The sequence below is a fragment of the Takifugu rubripes genome, chromosome 16 (genome assembly GCF_901000725.2).
Source record: "Takifugu rubripes chromosome 16, fTakRub1.2, whole genome shotgun sequence".
NCBI lineage: Eukaryota > Metazoa > Chordata > Actinopteri > Tetraodontiformes > Tetraodontidae > Takifugu > Takifugu rubripes.
In genome coordinates, this window is record NC_042300.1 from 10,839,051 (window position 1) to 10,851,737 (window position 12,687).

Below are 12,687 nucleotides of genomic sequence, written 5' to 3' on the forward strand. Positions count from 1 at the left end.
TGTGAAAGGCCTTGCAGAAGCTTAAAGCTAAATAAATTTGGAAATTTGGGAGATGCTATTAAAGGCAGAGTCTGTGACCTGCAAAATGTGAAAGCAGCATACAAAAAGCGCCCGTTCCCTCGACAGTTCCGGCTCAGACAGTAATTAATGGCTGTAATTTAAAAGGCTACGTGCACGATTTGAGCTTATTTCGGAGTGATTGCACGCTGCCCCGAAGTGACAAACTCCTCCACATCATTTTGTGCTTCAAATAGAACCAAAACGGTTTTATTTCATGTGTTTTTGTTGAATCCGTAGACGTTGTACATGGCCCTTCTGCATAACTGTGTTGATACAAGTTTAAATCCCCACAAAAATGGTCAAATGTTTGGTCTCAATTTTAAAAAAAAAACTGGTTTTTGATTCTACTGAAACTTTGTTGTGTAGTTTTGTGCTGTTCTCACACACACACTACTGTCACACACTTATTGGTGCACCCACCTCGCAGGAGAGCCCCGAGTATCCGATGGGACAGTCGCACTTTTCGATCTGATGCGCTTTCTCGCTATCTTTGCTCGGTCTGCCTTCCTCAGCTACTGTCAGACTGATTTCTGAAATGCTGCAAGACAGAGAAATCAAGAAATTATGATCCTTGCTAAAAATGTGCCTTTAATCCATCAAACTGGCTATCTTGTGATCAGAAATGACATTTATATCCTATAAAATACTACGTGTATATTTACAGCATATTACTGTATATGTGTGTGTGTGTGTGTGTGTGTGTGTGTGTGTGTGTGTGTGTGTGTGTGTGTACGTGTGTGTGTGTCTCACCGGCTGTGTCTCATCAAGTTTCCATGTGAGGCCTTAATTAGAATATAGTCCACGTAGAACAAAATGTCCATAAAGTCCTCTCGAGTCATAGACCGACCATCTGCGTACCTCCACTCATGCTGTGCGCACACACACACGCACGCACACACACACACACAGATAATTCTTAGCCTGCCGTTGGTAACAGTGCTCGTATATCAAAAACGTTATTGGATCGCACGTATTTGCTGGTTTAAGGCAGGTTCCAACGCGCCGCCTCAGTCCTACTCTACCTCTGTCATGTCAATCTCGTGACGAGTGAGTTGACCAATCTGGAGTCCTGGTACGTGACGGGTCATCAGGATATTGTGGCTGGGGCCCCCTTTGATGATGATCTGAGGCTCATAGGACGAAGGGCCCGTTTCATCTCTGGCCTCGTAGTACACGGCATATTTCAACTGTCCTCCATAAGCTGTGATCTAAAACAAGAGCAAGTGTCTCCTGACGTTACAACCACTCTGGAGGGTTTAGGAACAGATTTAGCAAATTAGCATTCGGATAAATTTTGCTTCGGACCAACCCACCATGGAGCCTTTGAACTGCCCGGGCAGTTTCCAGTAATAGGGTTCAGTGAGAGCAGGATCCACCAGATCTGCATGAACCAGGATCTCAGGGTGCTGGAAACTCACTCCTCTCCGGGTCTCCACAGTGTTGCTCCTGTCCACTAGGGGCAGCACTGTCTGCTCCGGCTTCAGGGTCAACTACAGGACAAAACAGCAACGATTCAGCGATGTCCAACGCGACCATCTTCCAGGAACAGTAACCGTGGCGATACATCGTGGCGGAGCAGAGAAGCACGTATAAAGCCCGGCCAGGAGCAATTCCCATGGCAGCAGCGTCCTGTCGCTGCTGTTTGTACTGTTTATGTTTCTTTGTGTGATGTATGTAATTGTGCATGAATTCTGCATTGTGGGGTTGAGATTGTGTGTGTGTGTGTGTGTGTGTGTGTGTGTGTCCCGCACACTCAGTGTAATCTCACGATTCAGTGGTTCAGAGAAAATCTCCCTATTTCCAATGAACTCAATGTTTTTCTCCTTTTCTGCCTCCCTCGCTGTCCACCCTCCTCTCCTCTGTCTGCTGACTATAGACGAAGCCAATGTCTTTTAAATGAATCTGCTTCTCTCTCAGAGGTTAATTTATCAAAGAAATGACAGATATTCTTGACGAAGGTCCTTCAGCAAAAGCGCGCTGCCACTCAGCCATTGAGGGTTGACGCGATTCAATTTTTACCACCTTTTCTACAAAGAGCAGCCTGTCAAAAATCTTCCATTGTTGTTTTTTCCTGAATAAATAAAAGAAGAATGTTGAGAATGATCCTCATCTGCCTTTTCCTTTTTATCCAGTGATCCTGAGGCCAGTTTGATCAACAGGCGCGGTTCCGACCCGATTATAACGCCCAACACCTTCACTTCTATGATCCCGTTTTTTAAAAAACAACTTCAAACAGATGGAATCTATTAATGGGATCAAATGTAAAGTCAGTCGCATGTCGATGATGATTAACGAGGAACCGTTGGTGAGATGCAGCGTCGCTCCTGTCGACTCAGCAAGGAAGCTGCTGCGGAGGAGCGACCACCGTCCACTCACCCACATCCTGATCAGCCCCGGAGCCTCCGAGCACGACAGCGTCAGTCCGTAGCAGTAGCACCTGCTGCAGCCCAGGGGGTTTTTCACCGACAACCCAAAGGTGCTCGGCTTACAGGCACCACAGCTGTGGCCTTCAACGTTGGTCTGGAACCAGAGTGCAGATGTCAGGGCAAAACCATGAGAGCCCAGCCATCATCCATCCATCATCCATCCATCATCCATCCATCATCCATCCATCATCCATCATCCATCCATCATCCATCCATCATCCAGCATCCATCATCCATCCATCATCCATCCATCATCCAGCATCCATCATCCATCCATCATCCATCATCCAGCATCCATCATCCATCATCCATCCATCATCCATCCACCATCCAGCATCCATCATCCATCCATCATCATCCATCCATCATCCATCCACCATCCATCATCCATCCATCATCCATCCACCATCCATCATCCATCCACCATCCAGCATCCCATCATCCATCCATCATCCATCCATCATCCATCCACCATCCATCATCCATCCATCATCCATCCATCCATCATCCATCATCCATCCACCATCCATCATCCATCCATCATCCATCCATCCATCATCCATCATTCATCCATCCATCATCCATCATCCATCATTCATCCATCATCCATCCATCATCCATCCATCCATCATCCATCATTCATCCATCATCCATCCATCCATCATCCATCATCCATCATTCATCATCCATCATTCATCCATCATCCATCCATCATCCATCCATCCATCATCCATCATTCATCCATCATCCATCCATCCATCATCCATCATCCATCATTCATCCATCATCCGTCCATCATCCATCCATCCATCCATCATCCATCCATCCATCCATCATCCATCCATCCATCCATCCATCCATCGATCCTCCATCCATCCATCCATCCATCATCCATCCATCCATCCATCCATCCATCCATCCATCCATCCATCCATCATCACATCCATCCATCCATCATCCATCCATCCATCCATCCATCCATCCATCCATCCATCCATCCATCCATCCATCCATCCATCCGTCCATCCATCATCCGTCCATCCATCCATTCAGCCATCATCCATCCTCTATCCATCCTCTATCCATCCATCATCCATCCATCCATCATCCATCATTCATCCATCATCCATCCATCCATCATCCATCATCCATCATTCATCCATCATCCATCCATCATCCATCCATCCATCATCCATCATCCATCATTCATCCATCATCCATCCATCCATCATCCATCATCCATCATTCATCCATCATCTGTCCATCATCCATCCATCCATCCATCATCCATCCATCCATCCATCATCCATCCATCCATCCATCCATCCATCCATCGATCCTCCATCCATCCATCCATCATCCATCCATCCATCCATCCATCATCAATCCATCCATCCATCCATCCGTTCATCCATCCATCCATCCATTCAGCCATCATCCATCCTCTATCCATCCATCATCCATCCATCCATCCATCCATCCATCCATCCATCCATCCATCCATCCGTCCATCCATCATCCGTCCATCCATCCATTCAGCCATCATCCATCCTCTATCCATCCTCTATCCATCCATCATCCATCCATCCATCCATCCATCCATCCATCCATCCATCCATCCATCCATCATCCATCCTCCATCCATCCATCCATCATCCATCCATCCATCCATCCATCATCCATCCTCTATCCATCTATCATCCATCCATCCATCCATCCATCATCCATCCATCCATCATCCATCCTCCATCCATCCATCCATCCATCCATCATCCATCCATCCATCCATCCATCCATCCATCCATCCATCCATCCATCCATCCATCATCCATCCTTTATCCATTCATCATCCATCCGTCCGTCCATCCATCCATCCATCCATCCATCCATCCATCCATCCATCCATCCATCCATCCATCCATCCATCCATCCATCCATCCATCCATCTTTACCTTGCAGCTGCACTTTCCTGTTCGATCAGCACATGCACACACTTGTGTCTCTGGGTCGCAGGTCTGGCTGTCCGATCCTGAGAAGTGACACTCGCACTGGGTGCACTGTGGGACATGTGGACATGGACAAAGCCGTCCTTCTGTTATCAGCAGTAAAGCAGGTGGACAGGAGCCAGCAGAGCGCGACCAGGCTTAATGCTGCGCCACACGCAAAATGAAAACGTTCCTGTCTCCTTGCTCCCGTGTCAGTGGGAACATCAAGTTCAGACAAAAATTCAGGTTTTTTTCTACATGACTGAAGAAAGAGAGTCCCCAAAAGAAGGACATTTACAAAAACAGAGAAATGAAAACATTTTTTAAAAACCTGGCCGCCAATGTTCGGCGAACTCTTGTCAACAGGTTAATTGGGTGGTTTTCATTTATTTTCAGTGCTATTCACACATCATTTTTGAAAAATCCATTCCTCCAACCTTGTCTTTGAAATAAACATTTGAAATACTAAAACTAATTATGAAATCAAGTTCTATGGAGAAAAAAGTCACACCATCAAGACCAAATGGAGCTGGTATTTTCGTTACCTGAGGAAAGTCTCTGAATCCAATCCGACATTCGTTGCACTTCTCTCCTCTGTAGGTGTCGCGGCAGGAGCAGCAGCCCGTGTTGACGTTACACTGCTGGCTCACGGAGCCGATCGCGCTGCAGCCACACTCCTGCAAACATCACGAAGTGTGTCACATGATATGGCAAATATCACAACATCTTTCCAAATTCAACCAGCATGTTGTTGGTTTTTCAACCAATAGCCAACATCATCGGCATGGAGAGCAGGGACAGTGGGGAATTCCTTCGCAGCCAACAGTGCTCCCTCAGAGGCACTGGTTGAGGGGCTGTCCCTTCTCACCTGAAGGTCATGGTGTCAGAACCCACTGGAGCCTCTGGAATGCGTGTCTGTATGGGTATTTCTCGTTCGCGATGGCCATGATGCTCGCTTCGACCTCTGCTCAGGAGGTCGGCTATTCCTCGCTGTTACTCCAACCAAAACAACCGCGACACGATTTCTCAGATCAAAGCCCCCCTTTGAACCATTCCATTGAACCAGACATCCCAGGGACGGCGGCCATGATCTAGCAGATGTCAGTCCACTCCGCATCATGTCCAGCACCAAAGGACAACAGAGCTCTTTCTCTTTGGAGTAAATGCTAATAACGCTTTTCCCGTCCTGCTGAGGACAGTTTGTCATCAACAAGTCATCAGATCTGGGTGTCACTTGTGTCTAAACTCTGGATTGACCGTTCTGTCACGTCTTGTACCTTCTGTGTTTCCTTTGTTCTCTTGTTCTTGCACATTTGGTGCCGCTCTGATCTGGCTACTCCCTCTTTAGCGCCCTGATGTTTTCACTCACATCAGTCTGTTGTTAGACTGAAAGCTCAGGTACTTTCATGTTCCTTCCCCTAATCACTCGGTCTACTGCTACTGTTAAGAGTTCCATCTTGCACCCTTGAAGTCCGTTGTTAATAGACAACAATGTTGGAGTGGAATAACTACCTTTTATTGTTGTGTGAGAATGACTCACAAACACAAGGATTTACCATGAAAAGAAATCAAGTAGCAACGAGACAAAAGAGAACGAGATGATGCTGCAGAGTCTTTTGACATCTGTTGCTCTCTTGCAGACAGAGGAAAAAAGTTGTGTGAAAAAAGGCTATAAAAATGCTACTGTGAGCGGAGAGGACACCTGTCTGACCTTCAAGTTTGATAAAAGCTACTATGAGAATCTGAGCCAAAATCAGAGGCTCACCACTGAATTTAAGTATGCAACCAAAGCCACCTTCAGTAGATGTTTCCGCTCCATGAACAGAGCTGAGCCTGCTGCTGTGAGCAGCTTTAATTGTGACTGGGATTTTTGATGTAAAGCAAAACATTCAGGCTATTTTAGGTTACCCCCAATGGCACGATTCATAGCGATATGAATTTACTCATGTGGTTTCTGTGTAGAAGAAAACCCCTCCTTGCAGGGCTTACCTTACATCCAGTGACGATATCATGGCCCCAGTGGTTGGGAGCACATCGATCACAACGCTCACCAATGGTGTTGGGAGGACAGATACACTGTCCTGTGTTAGTGTCACAGTTGTTGCCCACATGACTGCACTCACAGGCTAAAGAGGGCGACAGAAGGCAGGTCAGTGCTCTAGTTTATGCTTGAATACTGGGGATGTTACACACACTAGAAGATGGCTGATATTAAATATGCAAACACACACTGGAATTAAACTGGTTCTATTTTTGAAATGAAATAACAGGAGTGAAGAGAAATTTGTTGCATCCTTTGTCGTTCTGAGCGTTCTAATTTTCTGCGAAACAGCAACTACATAGAATTGAAAGGAAATAGGCCTCGTCGATTTATAAGGTAGAATCTGAATGTGGCACTGATGCAAAATATTTTTTTATTTGCATCTAAGAAAACAGGATTTTGCTCTTAAATTTTCTTTTACTAAATCATTTTAAAACAGTCCACCCATATCATCATCATCATCATCATCATCATCATCATCATCATCATCATCATCATCATCATCATCTCTTTTCTTTGTTCACCAGCCAACTTGCATGAGAAATCATTAATTCCATAATTTACTGGTAATGTCATTATTATTCTGTCTGTGCATCATTATTATTCTGTGTGTTCAGTCTTCAAAGATGTTCCCATCAACTCTTGTTTCCCTTTAGTATTTTATGTGTTGCTAAAAATGTAAACGCACATGTTGGCGCTGTGCTTTGATGTAGCTACAGCTTTTAGCTAACTCTGGGGAGCTGCGCTGATCCCAGTAGAAAATGCAGGGTGAATAGAGGAAATACAGCACTTATGTGCTTTTTATCCTCAGCATGTCGACAAACACCTTTTGTGGGTCAGTACTCTATGAAGAAGCCGCACATTTGTTGCCTGGCTGGTTCTGCTTACGTGTGCAGCCGCCCTCCTGGAAGTTGAAGAATCCTCGAGCACAGCGGTCACATTTGGGTCCGGTGACGCCGGGCTGGCACCGACACTGGCCCATCTCGTCGCAGTCAAACGACTTGGAACCAAAGGAGTTACAGTGGCACGGAGCACACACCCCACGCGTGTTCAGGCCGTGAGTCTGGGACTGCAAAGGCAAAGAAAACAGCGCTTGTAAACAGGAAGCGGAGAAACGGGCCGGGAGAACACATGCTGTCGGAATTCCAAGGCAAAATTAGAACAACACCAGATGCTCGAAGAGACAAGATGAAAGATGAGGTGGAAGAAGTTATTTGTCTTCAACTTCAAACAAGCTGAATGTTACATCAAGGTTTGACAGTCTGTTGCTAATATTAAAAGAACTGTGAGTCGGCTCATCAGGACGGACACATTCCCAGCCGGCAAAGATGATTTTCATAATGAACCAGAATGTTGCCTCAGGCCAAAGGAGGAAAAAAAGAAATAAATTCATGAAATATTAAACCAAACATATATCCAGCATATGGCTGGATCTAAAAAAAACCCAATATATTGTCATAAACACAGCAACTGTCACTAAGAGTCACAGCGAAAATCAAATAAATAATACTGAAAATCAAAATACTGAGTGTCTAAAGTCACACGAGAGCTCTGATGCTGCCGTTTCCATGCATTCGTCCTCAAGCCCTCACAACAAATGCAGACACATAGGCACTGAGGTCTGTGCTGTCATCTATATTCCATGTGCTTTCCATAGAATCACACGTTAGCTGAAAACACACCACTGTCACCCACATGCGGTGCTCGTTACCCCCTGCCGCGGGCCTGTACGCCCCACGGGGACACCCCCCCGATCGGGACGGCCCACCCCATCTCTGCTGCACGGCTTCAATAGGAACGCGCTCCACAGGCCTCTGGGTCTCTCGCCGCCCGTAACCACGGCGACGCAAGTCACAGCGTCTCCCCGCAAAACCGGGGCGACAGATGCAGCGGCCCTCGTCATCGCAGCGCTGAGAAATAGAGCCGGGGGGGCTGCAGCGACAGTGCACGCACTTCTGGCGCCCTGCGTCCCACCAGCAGGTCGGCTGGAGCCATCACGGTGCGGAGGTGTCGGGTGGGTGTGGACACGAGATCAATGAGAGCAGGTTAGCAAAGAAAAAGAAGAAGAGAACAGATCTGCAATCCAAAATCAAACCGATTAAAGTGGTACGGACGTCACATGTAGAAGTAGAAAGAAAAGCACAAACATGGGATCCTAGCTAATGCATGACAGCTGCGTGTGTGTGCGCGTGTGTGTGCGTGTGTATAGAAATGCATGTTCGCAGTCCTTACCAGGCAAGTATCGCACTTTCTTCCAATCACATTTTCTTTGCATTGACACTGGCCGGTCTCCTGGCTGCAGATCTCAGAGAGGGAGCCATTAGTGTGACACTGACACGCTGTGAGCGGGAAAAAAAAAGACAAGACGTCTGCGGTCAGATCCCCTTCATGAGTGTGGGTTTCAAACAAACAACCCCAGCCGTTCCCAGAGTTCATATCACCACAAGAGGAAGAATCGCTCTTCTTCTCAGTCTAGTCGGACACTTCGGAGGCAGTTTAAACTCTTTAGGAGTATATATTGACTGGCACATTAGCGTCCTGCTGGCTGAAAATGTTCTTGTGGATTGATTTATTACGAATAAGATAAAAATGTCGGAGTTCCGTGGGGAGTTCAGGGATGTGACCCGCCTTCACAAAGACGCCAGGGGAGACAGCTAGAGACTCAATGGCCAATTAAATAACATGAAACCTCTCCGACTGTTGTCACTGCAGTGTCAAATCTCGCATCTTTTGAAGAATAAAAGCTAATAAGTCATCTTGTGATGAAAATGGACAGCGTTTTTTCAACAATGGCTATTTTGAGTGAAACTCAGTGGCAGCGACTTGACTGATTTAAATGAATCCACGCCCACACAACCCCATCAACACAAGAGTCTGTTTACAGTCATAAACCTGAGCATCACAACCTCCATCTGTTGCACTGCTGTAGGAACAGCACACACACACACACACACACACACACACATTCTTAAGAAATTAGCATTACACATCACGCATGTGGTCTTAGCATTAAGAGACAGAAGGACGGACGCGAGTGTGGGCAGGAAAACTGAGAGAAAGCAAGGTACAACAGATGTCCCCCCAACACACACACACACACACACATTCACACACACACACACACAGGTTTAAAATTATTCAGACACACACGCAGCACAAACATTGATTCAACTTCACACAGAACTGCAGACAGACATGTGCTCAGATCGCACGCAGCCCTAACACACACACACACACACACACACACACACACACACACACACACACACACACACACACACAGTCTCTCACCCCTGAAGCTTCACCCTAAGGGGACCATCTGGACTCTGTTGTGTTGTCACTACCACGTAATACCATGGTGTGGGATGAAATGCGGCGTTATCTAGTGTTATTCTTTCAGATTCGTACTCAGTGGTGACAATAACATCTTTTTAGTCGCAACTTTCGCGACATTCTATTCTTTCCTCAGACATCTGTCAGGTAAACAGCAACAGACAGTGACACATCGCGGTGCAACACTGAAGCAAAACAAAAGTCGGCAAAAGTCAGTGGAAACATTTCATAATGTATACTGGAAAATCTGGATGATCAGTTCTTGACTGCGCCTCATGACCTTCCATACTGCTAAAGAGGCTATTCGGCTAATGTTGATTGGCTGATTTGACTGGTTGATTTAGGATTTTGAGAGCTCTTCAAAGAGACTATTGATTGGCTGTATTCAGGATGTCTGCAGCATTCATTAAGTGCCAGGCACTGAGGAAGCATAATTACATTATTGAATTACAATGCATTCAATTCTGTTCCAGTGATTAGATGCTGCAATTTACTCTCCAAATCCGAAATGGACAGATGGGTTGATGATTGGTCCTAAAAGTAGTCCTTTGTGAAGAAGATACCTTGCAATCCTGAAGTCTTCTCCATCCATCCATCCATCCATCCAAAAACAGAGCCGGCTGCTCTGATGACCACCAGGAAGAGAAGATGATTCTTTTCCCAGTCTAATCGCACACAAATGGAGCTGCGCCTGAACTCTGCTGCTCCACTCAATAAACTTCATTAAGCCTGAGAGCGATGCAGACAGGCAGACAGAGCCAGACTGACAGAAGCCGACTGAAAGTTGTGTTTTAATAATTCCTGGTGGTCATTGATACCAGATCGATAACAGCGCCCCCCCCCCCCCCCCCACACACACACACCCGTCTCCCAGACACGAGCAGCCGATCAGCACTGCAGGAAAGCAATGGATCAGTCTGATTAATCAATAAGCATTTAGCTGGGAGGAGAAGGGAAACAACTACCGAACAATGAGCTATGGAGGACGCATTAATAACTGCTCTCTGTTGGTTTCCAGGTGTCTGCTCTGACAAATCTAGCTTTGGGTTTTTGTGAGGAGCCCATTGGAACGTAAACAAAGTAGGAGACACTTTTACACTTTTACAAACAATCGCCATCTGCATACTCATATGCACCCCCCCCCCCCCCCCCCCCCCACTTATGCCCCCATCACCTTTCTTATCCACATCTAATTATTTATGTGTGTCCTCCCCCTAACATGCTGCTGTCGCCATGTCGACCACAGCACCCCCCCCCCCCACACACACACACACATACAGCAGATGGCGTATCAAAAACATTTTTGTAAATTAATATAAAAAGCACTGAATAGCCTCATTGAGCTAAACTTGTATTTCACACTAAAGCTACGGATCGGCACCCCCGCTGAGACGGAGAGCCTGGTCAAAGCTGAAATGACTGGTTTTAATTCTAAATCACAAATATCATTTTGGATCAATACTCTGACTGCCTCTCTGATCACTTTGGCCCTGCTTTTATTTTTCCTTCTGTATCAACGGAACAACACTATGAATAAGTGTAGGTTGACAAGGCTACACCGGTTCCTGTTTTGGATCCGCGCTGGGAGATATTAATATCACAAATAATCCATAATCCAGGCATGTAAAGCATGTCAGCAACACAACACTGGTTGTCATTCGTGATGGTGCACATTCGATCACATCAGACCAAGCGACGCTAAAGCTAACTGTTGCTCAGACGGCAGCAGCCACCCACAGCTGATGAACGTGCACAGGTGACTTTAGATGGCTCTAGATGGCTGCTCTACTTACGTTGACAGTTTCTCGCAGCAGTGGCATCTCCGTAATAACCTTCCGCGCAACTGTCGCAGTCTGCGCCACCGTATCCTTGACGGCAGCGCAGGCACCGGCCTGTCACTGGATCACAGCTGTCAGGTGTGGATAAATCCAGGTTACCGTGGCAATGGCAGGGCTGGCAGGAGCCTCCTGGCACGCTGGGCTGGCCAAAGTAGCCATTGTAGCATCTAAGAGGGGTGGAGAGGTACAAAAGCAGTAGAACACAGGCGTTTATTACATGCGTTTATTACATTATGTATGAGAATTCAAGTTCACTTCTTTTTATCTCTTTATCCACCAAAGATCCCCTCAACATATTCTGACAATCGTGGGGAAGATGTCCCACCAATGTCTCAAGGACGAGTCAACACGCCTCCTGCTGTGCTCTCTAACAACATAACAACTGTGTATTGGGTCTTATTCAAAGATATAATGGTGGAATAATCTCAAGAGAAGGTGGCTTTTCTCTTCTTTCATCCGGAAAATTACACTTGAAAATGTTGTTTTCTGGAAATGCACAAAAACGCACGGAAAACAGCCACATGTACGAGTTCATCTAACCTGGGAGCTAATAAGATGTCTCTCATTTTCATTCGGCCCGATGTGTCTCTTCTTTTGAGTGAATACTTTACATGAACAAAGAAACAACTGTGACGCACCGGAATGGAAAATGTAGATCCTGAATGTTCTTTAATTCCTGCAATCAATAACATTTCATTCATTGATGAAAAGCTGAAATCCAGGTGCTGTAAAACATATTGATTTGGCAAAGTTGTGTGGTTTTAAGAGCCCTCGAATACATCTAAACATGGACCAAGACAGACAGACAGACAGACAGACAGACAGACAGACAGACAGAGGAAAGAGGCCAGAGGAAATAAATGAATTTAGAACACTATATAAAATAAAGAATGGAAAACAGAGTCAAGAGCATCTAGCCATTATTACCACTGACCTTCCTTTTGTGCTCAATAGAACTGCATTATTAGCTTGTGCATGTGTGTGCGTGTGTGAGCATGTGCGTG

The 12,687-nt window shown here is 46.0% G+C and overlaps 1 protein-coding gene across 1 annotated transcript in view; it reads right to left on the minus strand.

Moving 5' to 3' along the window:
• Positions 1-12,687, minus strand: part of lama2 (laminin, alpha 2) — a 76,453-nt gene that overhangs the window by 32,212 nt on the left and 31,554 nt on the right. The window contains 11 exon segments of the mRNA XM_029850012.1: positions 481-598; positions 811-929; positions 1,083-1,268; positions 1,374-1,550; positions 2,437-2,580; positions 4,439-4,543; positions 5,017-5,148; positions 6,461-6,597; positions 7,401-7,581; positions 8,745-8,851; positions 11,639-11,850. Coding sequence (XP_029705872.1) covers positions 481-598; positions 811-929; positions 1,083-1,268; positions 1,374-1,550; positions 2,437-2,580; positions 4,439-4,543; positions 5,017-5,148; positions 6,461-6,597; positions 7,401-7,581; positions 8,745-8,851; positions 11,639-11,850 — 1,618 coding nt within the window.